This window comes from Solanum tuberosum, unplaced genomic scaffold (genome assembly GCF_000226075.1).
Source record: "Solanum tuberosum cultivar DM 1-3 516 R44 unplaced genomic scaffold, SolTub_3.0 scf00083, whole genome shotgun sequence".
Taxonomy (NCBI): Eukaryota; Viridiplantae; Streptophyta; class Magnoliopsida; order Solanales; family Solanaceae; genus Solanum; species Solanum tuberosum.
In genome coordinates this window covers 1,274,732-1,289,793 of record NW_006239015.1, presented here as the reverse complement: position 1 = coordinate 1,289,793, position 15,062 = coordinate 1,274,732, and the positions used below count along the sequence as shown (strand labels likewise).

Below are 15,062 nucleotides of genomic sequence, written 5' to 3'. Positions count from 1 at the left end.
TGTCACACATACCATTGATGGCCAATATACCCTTTACATTTGGTTTGAAAACACATACATTGAATCCAAATGGCCACACTTACCGTTGATGTTTTCACATATGTATATACCACCCAATTTCTATATTGAAAACACATACATATACACATATAGTTAAAATCAAATACGTTTTCACATAATTTCAATTAGAATTAGATATTTATATGCATGCAGATACAATAAAGTTTCTCAAAATAGGGTTACTATGGAATTTTTTCCAAAGGAAAATAAAGCTGTCATAATCCTGTGAACAAAATAGTTTTTTTTTATAAAGGTAACATCATCAAACCATAGACAATAGTAAAAAACAAGTTGCACCAAAACATTTTATCATAGCTAATGACATTATCTAATTTGATTGGTGCACTAAACCGAAGGTTTCAGTTTCGAGCATGAGTATGAAAGAATTCTTGGTAGGAAGTGCTCCCCTCGAATGAGCCCTACTCAGCACAAATCTAGATTAATCGGCTAAATGATTCAATAGAGTACAACATGAAAAGGAAACGGATGAAAAAACTTTTTGAGTACAATTAGCTAAAATGATGAAAAACCCTTTTGAGTACAATTAGCTAATTCAGTTCTTACTGACATGCTGCATCAACATACTGAGTTCTATTTCCAAAACAAATAAAAATAGTCAAATCTTTCTCTCGAGCTTGCTTAATGTAAAACAAGCAGCAGAAAATCAAGAGTTACATTTTGAACAAAACCACAGCTTTCTTTGAGCGTTTACAAACGTTTGATAAAGTTTTAGCCACAAACTCAACTGATGCATCACGAATCAAGTTCTGAAGTCCAGATCTCCATTCAATAACCATCATCTCAATGTTAGCAGATATCAAAAGAAGATCGCGCAGAAATAAAACTTCTAGGCCAGATTGCGTTCCTTCAAAGCCACAAACTCTGATCTTTTCAAGTTGATGACCACAACCTCGAGGAAGCAGAGACAGTTGAAGCTTTCCTTCAACAGAGTAAACATCATTTACAACTGGAATAAGGCAAGCCTGCAAATGGAACTCTATTAGAACAGAGAGAAGATGAAGAGTTAAGATTAAGAGCATGCGTGGGTTAAGAAAAATGATGTTTTTTTATTGTTCAGTTAAGGAAATATCTTCTAATGTTTGATTTCAAACCATAAGTACTTTATTTACCCATCCATACATTTTGGCCAAAGGAGCGTATGTGGGGACTCAAGATCAAGAACAACCCTACTTGCAACTACTAGAGTTCATTGGCGGAATCAAGCTTTAATCTTAATGAGAGTTCAAGGGTCAGACTCTTTTGAGATTATGAGTTCAATATTTATAATATTTTTAAGGAATTCACACACATATATTCATGGCATAAGCCAAAAGTGGTTGGTTTGATTGAACCCATATTCAGAATTATAAGTCCACCCCTGCCTGATTATTTTCACAATGGAAAACCACAAACATATGCTCGGTATATAAGTAAAGAGAGAGGATTTGGATATATCTGTTACTACTTACAGATTGAATCAGAACATTGCTTAATAAGTGAAAAGCATTAGCTCATAGCAGAGTTTCAGACAGAAAACAAACCTCAAACTCAAAATAGGGTAGGGCCATATGTATGATTAGCGTCTGAAGCTTGAGTAAATTTTTTAATAAGCGTATAATGCCAGGAAGATATCGCTTCTGTATGGGAGTATGCAGTGTTAAACACTCACAGCTGATCATGGTAAACAGCACCCATGGCGAGTCCCAAAATGCCATAACCTTCAAGACGGAAGAAACACGGAAAAAAATTCAATTAACTACATATCCAACCATCCCACAAAAATATAATAGTCTTTCAATAACTCCATTCTCCAAGCACAAAATTAAACAAATATGTATTCAACCTTCTACTATACCAGAATGTCCCACCAATTTGTAGCTTATTACCAAAGAACATAATATTAGACCTGTCCCTAAAGGGTTTTGCAACACAAAAGATACTAACAAGCAAAAAAGATAAGTCATGATAAATTAACAATCCAAATATTCAACTAAGTACAGAAAGGACAATATGGCTTCAGATATATGAACCAAATAATATACTTCCTACCTAAGGGCTTAGAGGTTAAACTTGCTAATTGCAAAACCATTACAAGATGGGGTGGGGGAAGTGATCATAAACTCAAAAACACATAAATATACCATATTTGAGAATCATTCAATCAAGGAACAAAACATACAGATAAGATCAAGCCAATCAACCAAATAGCACAAACCTCAATGCACCATGTCCCTAACATAACATCTTTGACATGACTGAAACTCCCAAACATGGCCATCAACATATCTCCTTGCTGTTCATAAAAGTTGTCACACTCCTCATCCTTAGGGTTCTTTGAGTGAAAATCAAATTTCACAGAGACACAGTTCCTCAGATTCTTCAACTTAATATTCATTCTAATACACCCCTTTAATTCCAATACCTTAACACAAGGTGCTTTAATTTCCAGTTCAAGATCCAAGAACTTCTTCACTTCCTTATACCCATTCACCACCAACTTACTCACCTTTCCACCAAACAAATCCAAACACCTAAAACCCCAACAATTATCCAACTCCAACAAATCCAAACACGGACTACCAGCAACAATTTTCCTGACTATATCATCATCAAATTCCGTCGACCCAATTCTCAATTCCCTTAAAGAATCCCATCTGACAGCTTGAACTTTGTAAAATCTACAAGAAACCCAGTTCGCTTTTTCAAGAAATGAGTTGAACAATAATCTCTTAGGGAGATTATAACAATCACCATCATCATTGGAGAGAACCAAATTGAGTTCTTTGACTTGATGGGTGATGGCAAAAAGAACCCAAACAGTAACATCGGATGTAAAGCAACGTTTAAAGGGGAACTCAACGTGAAGCTTTAATAGACTGTTGCAGTTACCGTGCAAGTTTATGAGGGATTTGTCAACAAATGAAACGAACTTTCGTACAGAAAAGAGGTCTTTGGAATGGTGAATGAAATTGAGGGTGGAAGAGAAGGACCAGAGAGTTCTCCATTGGTGGCAGAGACGGGTGGTCCGAACGACGTCGTCGAAGGGAAGAAAGGAGAGTATGTGAAGCAGAACTGAATCCGGCAAGGAAGATAATCGGTCTGAAGCTACTCCCATTTTTCGTTTTCCAATTTTGCTTTTTGGAGTTTCTCAACTCTTAAAAAAAGCTACTTATTCTAAATTTGTTTTGGATTATAACACAAGATTATTATAAAGATTCATTAATAAATTTAGGTAAATTAACTAACTAATTGAGCTACAACTCCACATTGATTATCATTTTTTTCCTCTAAAATTATTATTTGTATAGAGTTATATTATTGGTGGGAACAAGAACTCCCAAAATAATTGAAATGCGTAAAAACTAACTCAAACACCACCAATCTCGCTAGAAAAAACCTTTGAAGGTTTTTACCGCTTAAAAGTTGCAAAGCATGTGAGAGCAGATTTTTATGCGTGGGGATCAGATTTGTATGAATTGTGACCTTGTAAATTATCAAACATTTTTCATGGAGTATGGTATAGTTTAACAAAGTCAATTTTGATTTATTTTTTTTTATTGAAATTGTGAACTTGGCAAAGTCAAACTTTAAATATCTTTTACTCGTTATGACCTTAGTAAGACATCAAAAAATTACAATGACTTGTCAAGATCAACTTCAAACAATTTTATCATAAGGTATGGTTCACAAGGATTAACCGCAAATATTTTTACTTGAAATTATGATCTTGACATGATCAAAGTTCAAGTATTTTTGCATAAACTAAAAGCAGCACGTGATATACATTATCACAATAGTGTTCTCCGTAACCGCTATCCTTTGGTGAGCACAAGGTAAAACACTCACTTCTATGCAATAACCTCGTAAACCACACATGAAAGGCAACCCGCACTAGTCAAATCCAATGCAACGAGCTCAAGGCAAATCCTCTACTTTCGCTAATAAGGAATTTCAACCTTAAAACTTCCAACATAAAAGTCTTAAGCCCAAGCTACTGGGCTACCCAAAGGGTTGGACTGTGGTATCAATTTTCTCACATCCTATGATAAACAATACATAAAACGGGATATATACACAACGGAAATAAGAGATTCAAGAGAAAATATATATAAACATCAAGCATTAAAGCACCACTAATATAATTTATATAAGAATCCATCTCAACTAGCTAGCTCAAAATTGAGCCTTAGTTGATTGACTCAAGAAGAGAAGAATGTACGCAAGCATCGAGTCTAAAGAAAAAAACATGCAGTATATGTTTCTGAAGCACGTTTTGATAAATACTAACATGACATAATGCTAATTTACTTTTGCTTCTCAACCAGAGAACAAAATAACAGCATCCTTTGAAGACCTCGGCAAGCTTAGCAACGTTTCTGCAACTCTGGTATGGTGCCTGGGGGGAATCCATGTTCTGTCAGTGAAGGAGGGAAGGATAACTTTCTGAAGCACTAACCCATTCTTTAGAACAGCTTGCAGAAACGTAGAGAGGTACTCAAAATACAGACTCTCATATATCCAGGAGCCGTCAATCCTTAAAGTCTTGAGATTCAGCACCCAACAAGGTCTTGATATCCAGTATTTTTTTGCAGAAAATTCGTAAGTGGGCCACGAGAATGACCAACCAACACTATACTGTAACATAATGTTTCAAAGGTGATTAACTGATCAATTAACAAAATGCAGCAGAGGCTAATTTAGAACAGGAAGTTTAACTCAAACCATTGTTTTCAAGACTCGGAACTATGTATGCATGACAAAAAAGAAAAGTATGTATATAATAAGATCATGCCCATTCTGAACTCATTGACTCTAGATGTTAAATTTGCCTCTACATAGATGATGATTGAGCAACAAAGAATCAAATCGAGAGATTAGAAGAACAACAATAGGAGAAGGGGCATTTGCATACCTCTTCGAAAGGGGATTCCTCGCTTATGTTCAAGACCTCAACTAGAGGACAACTTTGTAGAAGGATTGCTAACCCCGGAAGCTCCTTGTCAGTCAAACGAGAGTTCAAGGTCAAGTCTTTGCATCTCATCCTCGGGCATGCCGAGTTTTTAGTCTCTATCATATTAAGGACCTGGGACAATTAATTATCAGAAGATAGGTTAGAGGTTTGTGCGTTGAAGATATAATTAAGTAAATAAAAATAAGTTTTCTCAAACAACTTAAACTTTAGATGAGATATCACACAGTTCAACATGGTATCATAGCAAAGAGAGATCATTAGTTATCTCAAGGAATCAGATACATCACACGTGAAGGGGCGTGTTGAAGATATAATTAATTAAGTAATAAGTAAATAAAAGTGAGTTCTTTCTAACCACAAGGACAGGATCAGAAGTATCAAAAACCACTAATTCGTACAGAGCCATCGAACCGGCCCAATTTAAGCTTTTAAATGAGAATACGGTCACTAGTTTAACTAAACAAGGTTTAACTTAAAGCTATAATAATATAAGAACATAATCAAATGAGATGTTTCACAAAATTGCCCTAGTAAAACACTGTTGGATCAGGAATCTTTCTAATGGTCTCATGACCCTATTCCTGATTAAGATCTGTTCTTCCTATTTTAAACCAGTAAAGTCACCATAGATGCAAAGCAATTAAAGTGCCTCTTTTTTACCCTTTCCCCTCTTCGTATAGTTAGAAGAGTTAGCCATGCTATGTCCTAAATCCCGAGGACCGTGACCAGCACTTAATGAGCATCTATCCCACTAAGTGAACCAGATTGTCCACTGGTATGATATGAGAGATGAAGCAACTGTAGTAACAACATAGCCTAAAGCCCTAAACCACACAATGCAGCCCACACCTTATTTAACCATTAATCCCTAAAACTTCCTAGTCCCTAACACGTATGTGCCCCTTAACAGCCACGGTCACAATGTAATTGGCTAGAAATGTAATTTGCTAACTTCTCATATATGTCCTCCACTATGGCCATATTCATAAGAATTCACCGATTGTCAAAATTTTAAACTTATTATTATATTTACAAGAACTTTTTAATTATTCAAGCAGGTTTAAGTAACGACAAAGGAGTTGTTTGAAGGTCCGTATATATATATATATATATATATATATAGATGGCGCTGTATACCTGCAGAAATATATATATATATATATATATATATATATATATATATATATATATATATATATATATATATATATATATATATATATATATATATATATATATATATATATATATATATATATATATATATATATATATATATATATATATATATATATATATATATATATATATATATATATATATATATATATATATATATATATATATATATATATATATATATATATATATATATATATATATATATATATATATATATATATATATATATATATATATATATATATATATATATATATATATATATATATATATATATATATATATATATATATATATATATATATATATATATATATATATATATATATATATATATATATATATATATATATATATATACGGACCTTCAAACAACTCCTTTGTCGTTACTTAAACCTGCTTGAATAATTAAAAAGTTCTTGTAAATATAATAATAAGTTTAAAATTTTGACAATCGGTGAATTCTTATGAATATGGCCATAGTGGAGGACATATATGAGAAGTTAGCAAATTACATTTCTAGCCAATTACATTGTGACCGTGGCTGTTAAGGGGCACATACGTGTTAGGGACTAGGAAGTTTTAGGGATTAATGGTTAAATAAGGTGTGGGCTGCATTGTGTGGTTTAGGGCTTTAGGCTATGTTGTTACTACAGTTGCTTCATCTCTCATATCATACCAGTGGACAATCTGGTTCACTTAGTGGGATAGATGCTCATTAAGTGCTGGTCACGGTCCTCGGGATTTAGGACATAGCATGGCTAACTCTTCTAACTATACGAAGAGGGGAAAGGGTAAAAAAGAGGCACTTTAATTGCTTTGCATCTATGGTGACTTTACTGGATGTAATGGTACAAATAGAGAATAATGCTTCTGAATCGAAAGACGAGTAGTAACACTGACATAATGTTATGCAACTCCAAAAACATTTCTTTTTTTGATAAGTACTGCAACTTTAGACATTTTGCATGGTGCAGTAACAATTTTTTTTATAAAAATGGTAAGACTATTACAAGGGATTTAAGCATAACAACTGACAATACACATTTTTAATAGTATGACTGTAATTTAGCTTGCCATAATAGGTTGGTCATCATTTTTATCAATTAATGTTTATCATACAGATTTTCCTATGATTACCTAATAAGTGATATGATTGTGTAAATAATCTCACCATCATCACTCAGAGAAGTACAAACACATCTATAATAGTTAATTTTAATGACAAGATGAAGTAGGGAGGTATTGGTCAAACCTGCAGACACCATGACCCAATTGAGAGTTTCTCAACATCCCCGAGTAATTCTAGGAGATCTCTTAACATATCCTCGTCAATCTTGAAATCACTTTGATCACTTTCATAATTATCTGTCTTCCTATAGAAATCTAGCTTAGCATGGACTAGAGCTGATACATTCTGAAGAACAACAACTTTTTTATGAAAACATCCTTCAATCTCCAGCGAAGTAACATTCCTAGCATCTATTATTAGTTCTGTATCATCGTCATCATCAAGTTCGTCATGTACTTGTTGCCAATATCCACTGATCACCAACTTCTTCACACTTTCGGAGTTAATTTTAAATAAATTAACCCCATAACACATACTAAACTTGAGAGACTCCAAAGAAGGACATCCAGAACATAACGCGTCAATGATAAGACTGTTCAACTCAGTATACCTAATAACCAAAACCTTAAGAGAAGGCCAATTGATCCCCTCCTTTGGTACAAGATTACAATTGCACAAACTCATTTCTCGAAAACACGCATTGGAGTACAAAATCCGCGGTAAATTGTAAAAATTGTCTGAACCCCTTGTCATCAGATACAACTCCAGTTCTTCAACATATTTATTGTGTACAAATATCATCCATTTATTAACACACTTAACAAGTTTTTTATCGTAATGAAATTCAACCGAAAACTTGTTCAACTTACTAGGCTTAGATAGAAGCAATGTATCATCAACCGAAGTTATGAATGCAGTTACAGAGTAATGAGATTTTCCAGTGCACCTGAAAACCAGATTATGTGCTGAAGTCCATAAAAGGCGCCATCTTTTTGAGAGAATTGCAGTTCGCCTAACTTCTTTCATCCGCAAGTAAGAGAGGATGAGAAGTACCAAAGGATCCGTCAAGGCGCTAAGTTGATCTGGTCTTTCGATTTTACGGATTTTCCAACAAAGGGGTTCTTCATCGGATTGATCAGAAGGATTAGAACAGTAAAAAGGAGAATAATGTGGAGAATCATCATCATTTTCTCGTCCATGTGAAGATTCAGACATGGTGAAAATTGAAGAACTGAAATGATCAGTTGAACAAATACTGGGGCGCAGGGTTTTAAGTTTCAACAAAAACCAGGTTATCAGGATTATATATACTAAAAATTTACCCTCCAATTTTGGTAAGTAATCTAACAAAGTGATCCCTAATTTAATAAATTGTGGAATGTAGGTTCGATATTCGATTCAATATTTTTACGGTTCGTTTTTTAAAATTTAAAAGTAGATATCAAATATATTGATTTTTAATTACGTTTTGAAGGATTTGTCTAATATTTGATACGTTAGCTTTCAGAGAAATTACGTTCTCTTTCAAATTCTATAACAACAACATATTCTGTATAATCCTACAATAAATATTTGATCAATATTTATACGGTTTGTTTTTGAAATTTTTTTAAGTGGATATCAAATATATTGATTTTTAATTACGGTTTGAAGGGTTTGTCTAATATTTAATACGTTAGCTTTTAGAGAAATTACGTATAAGGCCAGTTAAATATTCTATTTCAAATCCTATAACAACAACATATTCTGTATAATCCTACAAAACATTATCACAAATGATAGACCGTATACAGACCTTACCTCTATCTCAGAGATAGATAGGTTGTTACCGACTAACCTCTCAAACTCTAACATCGTTAATTTGTTAGGTGTAGGTCATTTAAGATATCCAAACCACCTATTTTATTTATGTTACTCATATATGTTAAACAATCATTAGGGATGAACGTTTGATATTCAATTTTGATAATTCGATAATTGATAATTGAAAGTAAATATCAAATATCGAACTTTTAAAATTTGGTAAGATACAATAATCAAATTTCGATTCCATAAATCAATTTTCAGGTGATTTATGTTCATCCCTAATTATACATGCATAAGAAAATATAAAGAAATTTTAAAAGCCTTCTTAAAATTTGAAATAATTTCAAAAAATCTCTCTCCGAGCTTACCTCAATAACATATACTGATCTCTCTTATAATTTGAAATATTATATACCATCTTTATTTTCATTTGCATGTATTAAAATTAAATTTAAGTAATATTTTTTGCTAGATAATTATATTACTTAAATCAGTTTTGTTACGAGCAAATTAAAATATTGATGGTGAATGTGATACCTCAAATCACAAGGAATATTGTGTTATTGAGACAAAATCAATAGGAAAATCTCTGAAACTATCTTAAATATTTACTCATTGCTTATTAAACAAGGATAGTTTCAAAAAATAAAAAAATACTTTATTATTTTTTTCTAATTCAAAATAAAATTAAAAAGGCCAGGACATTACTATACCGGGAATGGAGAGTATATCAAGGTTTTGTATAAAAATAATATTAATAAAAAATAGATACCTAAATCTTAGTTGGCAAAGCTCAACAGTAAAAGTGTTGAGAAAAGATAACAAATATCCATTAAAGAGTGTGCAGAACAATCGAGAATCGAGGTGCGTGTAAGTTAACAAAAATAAAGAAAATTCAAAGGTGTCCAAGTTTTCCCTCTAGCTTCTAAGCATATTATAAGAAGCTTTAATTCATTCCCATTTACCTTACCTATCATGAATTACTCCATTGATCAACAAATGCGTTCTCTTAATAAATTATATTGAGTGTACGTTCGATATTTGATTCAATATTTTCAAAAGTTTTTTTTTTAAAAAAAAATAGAAATAGATATCAAATATATTGATTTCTAAAATTTGGTTTGATGAATCAAAATTTAGTTTGATAAATCAAACTTGAGTAAAGTAATTCGCTAATTATGTATTGAAGAGTTATTTTTTGATAATATATGTTCATAGTTTGTCTAATATTTGAGTTTTAGAAAACTCATGTATAGAGGTTAATTTTCACTCTCAAACGTAACCCTACAACAATAACATATCTACACTGAGTAGGTGTGTGAGGATAAAACATACGCAAACCTTACCTTTACATCAAAGGTTATTCCGGTAGACTTCTCAAACCCTAATATTATTAATTTATTAAACATAGGTCAATTAAGATAACTAGGTCACTCATTTATGTTACTCATATATATATAGTAAGCAATTTAAGATAGGCGTCAGGTATTTGATTTTGGTGACTCGGTAACTAGTATTTAAAGAAAAATATTAAAATTTCAAAGTTTTGTGTGGTACGATAATAAAACTTCGATTCGATAAATCGATTTTTGATGATTTGTGTTCATCCATAATAATACATACATAAGAAAATATATAAAAGTTTTTAAAACCTTCTCAAATTTTGAAATAATTTTAGAAACCTCCCTCTAGGCTTACTTCAATAGCATATATCCCTCTTTTCATTTGCTTGTTACAAATTTAGTTTAGATGATATATATTTTTTAGCAATTACATTACCTAAAATTAGTTTTGTTACAAGCAAATTAAAATAAAGGTGATGAATATAATATGTCAAATAACTAGGGATATTGTGTTATTGAGACAAAACTAAAAGAATTTTTTCGAAACTATCACTAAATATTTACTCCGCACCTATTAGACAAGGATAATTTTGAAATAAATAACTATTTTCTTAATATTTTTATAATTCAAAATAAATTAAAACGGCTAGAACATTATACTTAAAAGGGAATGGAGGGAGTATCAAGTTTTTTTAAAGAAAATAATACGAATTTTATCTATACCTTAATTAAATACAAAATAAAATTGTTCCTAAAAATTTGATTGTTTAATTTCTTTCATCTTTTTGGAATATTGGAATTACTCACATGTCATGAAGTAAGACTAACTACATCCAATTAAATTAGTTTCGGGAAAATCATTTCTGCATGCGCCTTTTTTAATTTCTAAAATAAACTAGCAAAGAAAATCAAAGTAACCAACAAAAATTAAGACTATGTAAGTATTGATAAGAAACAATTACTTTCGAGGTTTCGGGTTCGAGTTCTAGGATATTGAAAAAATTTCGATAGGGAGCATTTCTCTCCTAATGACGCCTTAAGTGGCGCGAATTTGGAACAGTCGGGCTCAAACCCAAAAAAAAATAATAAGTAATTACTTTCAATGAAGAAGAATAAAAATAATATAAGTATAATTTTGTCAGGTTAACATCTAAGTCGTTGTAGTATAGTGGTAAGTATTCCCGCCTGTCACGCGGGTGACCCGGGTTCGATCCCCGGCAACGGCGAATATTTCTTTTGATGGCTAATTTTTTTTTTTTAAAAATGTTTAATTTATGATTTCACAAAAGGTAATAGTGGAAAATATGGTTTAATTATGTACGTATTTAAATATTTTCCTTAATATGCCTTACAAATTCAGTTAATATGAAATAGAGGCAGGGGCGGAAGTTACTAGTCTTTTCTATTTTCCTCAACATATTCTCTTATATGTCTTCAATGGTTGTATGACATTGACAATTTATATGCTTTGTACATGTAAATATGAAGTATGAAGAATAAATGATAATGAGAGGCTACATTGCTCGGACTCTCCAAATATGTTGTTGTTGCACTGGTGTCAGATCCTCTGAAAATGTCCTCCAATTAGAGGATCTAACATAAGACATTAACTTTTTCATCTTCCACACCATATCTTTGAACCCTTCCCCCTTTCAGAGTGTCCTAGTTGCTTCATTGTTGCTTTGGCCTCGCGTAATTTATTCTTGTAATCCTTCTTCCATGCTTCAAATCTAATCTTCAGCTTCTGGAGCTCATCGTTAGGCCTGAGGGCGGAACCCTCCTCCCCTGAATTACATTGATCGTGGACAACAAAATTTTGATAGTGATTGACCATGTCCATCACATGGTGGTTATTACACTTATTCTTGGGATTTGATCTCCCGCTTGGTTGCTCATCAGGATGATTCAATGCACTTGTTCGAAGAGATATAGTTCTTGGGAATCCGTTATGCACATTTTCGTCTTGATCTTGAAGTATCAGTAGTCTGAGTTTTCCCTTAGTCTTTTCGTCCCCGTGTTTTTCCCTTTCTGCAGCCAGACTTATCTGCAAGATACACAAATGTCTTTTGGTTAAAGCAAATAACACTAAGCAATCTCACTGATGTTATATAAGAATTTATATGTGGGATTTTATCGAAACAAATAAAGTAATCTGCAGCACATTATGAAGTGATATCCATACGAGATGCCACTGAACAACATTTGTTTTTTTAATGAAGACATGGAATGCTCACTTGTATAGACGTTAACTGATCTTGCCACATCTTCTCCATAGCTTTCATTTTTGATTCATACTGATTCCACTTTATCTCATAATGCTGAATATGTAGCCTCAAAGCTGCATTTTCCCCTTTCTTTCTCTCCAGAGCTGCCTCTGTCTTCAAAATATGCCTCTGAAGATCAAGTAGAACTGAACGCGGTACCTGAAGGGAGTTTCATTCAAGCAACCAAAGTGGTTAAGATATGTGTTTTTCAGCACATTGAACCAATTGTCAAAGAAATAAAGCACACCTTAGTTTCTGGTTCCTTATTGTCAAGGTCATTTTTTTCTCTAATGTTCTGAACACAAGATCGTTTTTCATCACCCGAGAGATTGGACTTCTTTCGAGTCAACCAACCTCGAATTACTGCAGAATGCATAGAGAAAAGTTGAGGACTATCTTCAAAACTATATATTCAAAATTTTGGATTAAGCATTCTACAATCTTACCAGACTGCAAACATATGGCTGCAGTTCGTTGTCGTTCTGTTCTTTTATGATGATGCTTCTTTATGTGTTTCTGTATAAAGATAATTGCTGCTAACCTCCTAGTGAGACCCTGATAATACTTTCTTTCAATTTCACCACGCACAACTGCAAGAATCGACAACTATGGTTGAGCTCTGATCATCAAAATTGTGAAGGAAAATGCGAAATAACATGCTGAAGTTCTTTTCCCTTGAGGCATATGTTTTTAAGAACTATTAAGTTTCATATGATTGATTTTTCTTTCTGAAGGTTGGACTTAGTATTATAGCATATGAAGTTTTGAGAAAAAAAATAGGATATTGTGAATTACATGATTGTAGAGCTACTGCTCCTGTTTTAAGCTCATGATAGTACTGGCGGGCTTGATAGCCGCGAAAGCATCTCTGAATTTGCAGTACTCTACTTAGTTCAGCTCCTTCTCTCTGATCAACCATCAAACAAATCTGTGAAATAAACCACACTTACCATCAAAATTAAGTATAATTTGTAAGCTAACAACAGTTGAAATTATGAGAAATATGACTGTGATTCAGTCTAAATAAGATGCTATGTGAATCTTCCTTTGTACATTCTGTCATCCAATTAATAAATATTTAGATGCCCTCATTCATTAATCTAGGAACTAACCACATTTGCCAGTTGGTGAAGATAAATTTTGTATCTGGAAAAGCTTTAGTTGTACTACTTCTTCCAAGAGTCATTGTCCTGCTGCTGTAACTTAATGTAGGTAATGATCACATAGTAAATTTCATGAACCTAAAGAGTAGAAACCCCTTTGCTACAATTTAACAAAATTAATGCATCCAGAGGTGTGGCCTAATGATCAACGAAGTGAGAATAAACCATCGACAAAGGTTCAAATTCTAGCAAAGAGTCAACAAATAGTAGTACCAGTGTTGATGGGAGATAGCAGGTATCCAATGGTTCAAATTCTATCAGAAAGTCAAAACTAGCTAGGTTATTTTCTTTTATTCTACCTTAGTTGGCAGAGTTAAGCAGTACGAATGCTGACGGGAGGTAGCAGATACCCAATGAAGAAAGTATGGAACAGTCGAGGCGTGTGCAAGTTAACAAAAATTAATACTTTAATTCATTCCCATTTACCTTATCTGTCATGGCTGCAGAATCCCTCTCTGCTGAAGTACTCCATTGATCAACAAATACATTTTCTTGAACCCTAATATCTTCAAGATTGCTCTTTTCTTTACCAAATGTCAATTTCCTTCTGCCCTTAGGCAACCTAGCCTTAATGACAGGCCTAACAGGCAAAGGTGGTGGCAAATCATTTGTTCCTTCATCTTCTTGCTGAAGTTCCTCTAACATAAGCTCTAATGTACTAAGACTCTTCATCTGATAAGTTGTCACCATCACAAAAGACACAAACAAACAAATATATATTACAAGAACTGAGAGTTTGTCACCTCTTCTTGCTGTTGTTTGGCTTTACTTGAGATGCCAAAAATTTAAGCATGTTTGAAGAATAATAAGAGGTTGCATGTGTAAATTGTCAGAAAGATTTGCTTTTTTCACAGCTTTTGCTTTGTTTGAAAGAAGTACTTGAAGGTTCATGTAGGTCCATATATATATATATAATATGGGGAATTTTGTAGCAATTCTTGGAAGACAAAATGGATACTTTAAAAATTGATTGGAGGCCACAAATATGAACTCATTGGGTTGCTGTATGATGAAGAAATGAAAAACAAGAATGGTTGGTATAATTACTTCTTGGGACATCCCAATATAGATTTATAAAGAGCTTATAAATTATATATGTAATTTAGGTGTCCGGACCAGCTTGCACACACCTCAACTTGTTCTACGAGATATATGTCACCTTCATCAGCAATAGGTATCAGGTAACTCTGTCTATTGTAT

At 32.8% G+C, this 15,062-nt stretch overlaps 3 protein-coding genes and 1 non-coding gene across 4 annotated transcripts; 1 reads left to right on the top strand and 3 right to left on the bottom strand.

The window, feature by feature from the left end:
* Window positions 1-547: 547 nt before the first annotated feature.
* LOC102593004 (putative F-box protein At1g49610) lies at window positions 548-3,230 on the bottom strand. Its single transcript, XM_006347069.2, has 3 exons — window positions 2,276-3,230; window positions 1,602-1,778; window positions 548-1,043 (listed from the first exon to the last, which is right to left on the bottom strand). Exons 1-3 carry the CDS (start codon window positions 3,173-3,175, stop codon window positions 732-734), a joined length of 1,389 nt encoding a protein of 462 aa, XP_006347131.1. The 5' UTR covers window positions 3,176-3,230; the 3' UTR covers window positions 548-731.
* A 943-nt stretch (window positions 3,231-4,173) lies between these two features.
* LOC102592672 (F-box/LRR-repeat protein At3g03360-like) lies at window positions 4,174-8,576 on the bottom strand. The gene is made up of 3 exons (XM_006347068.2): window positions 7,470-8,576; window positions 4,973-5,143; window positions 4,174-4,695 (listed from the first exon to the last, which is right to left on the bottom strand). The coding sequence occupies exons 1-3, from the start codon at window positions 8,499-8,501 to the stop codon at window positions 4,378-4,380; spliced, it is 1,521 nt and encodes a 506-aa protein (XP_006347130.1). The 5' UTR covers window positions 8,502-8,576; the 3' UTR covers window positions 4,174-4,377.
* Window positions 8,577-11,589: 3,013 nt separating this feature from the next.
* Window positions 11,590-11,661, top strand: TRNAD-GUC (transfer RNA aspartic acid (anticodon GUC)). Its single transcript has one exon. It is a non-coding gene; the product is annotated as a tRNA-Asp (tRNA).
* Window positions 11,662-11,910: 249 nt separating this feature from the next.
* On the bottom strand, window positions 11,911-14,732 carry LOC107060604 (myosin-3-like). Its single transcript, XM_015308649.1, has 6 exons — window positions 14,289-14,732; window positions 13,495-13,627; window positions 13,146-13,289; window positions 12,947-13,062; window positions 12,670-12,858; window positions 11,911-12,479 (listed from the first exon to the last, which is right to left on the bottom strand). The coding sequence occupies exons 1-6, from the start codon at window positions 14,550-14,552 to the stop codon at window positions 12,051-12,053; spliced, it is 1,275 nt and encodes a 424-aa protein (XP_015164135.1). The 5' UTR covers window positions 14,553-14,732; the 3' UTR covers window positions 11,911-12,050.
* Between the last annotated feature and the right edge of the window lie 330 nt (window positions 14,733-15,062).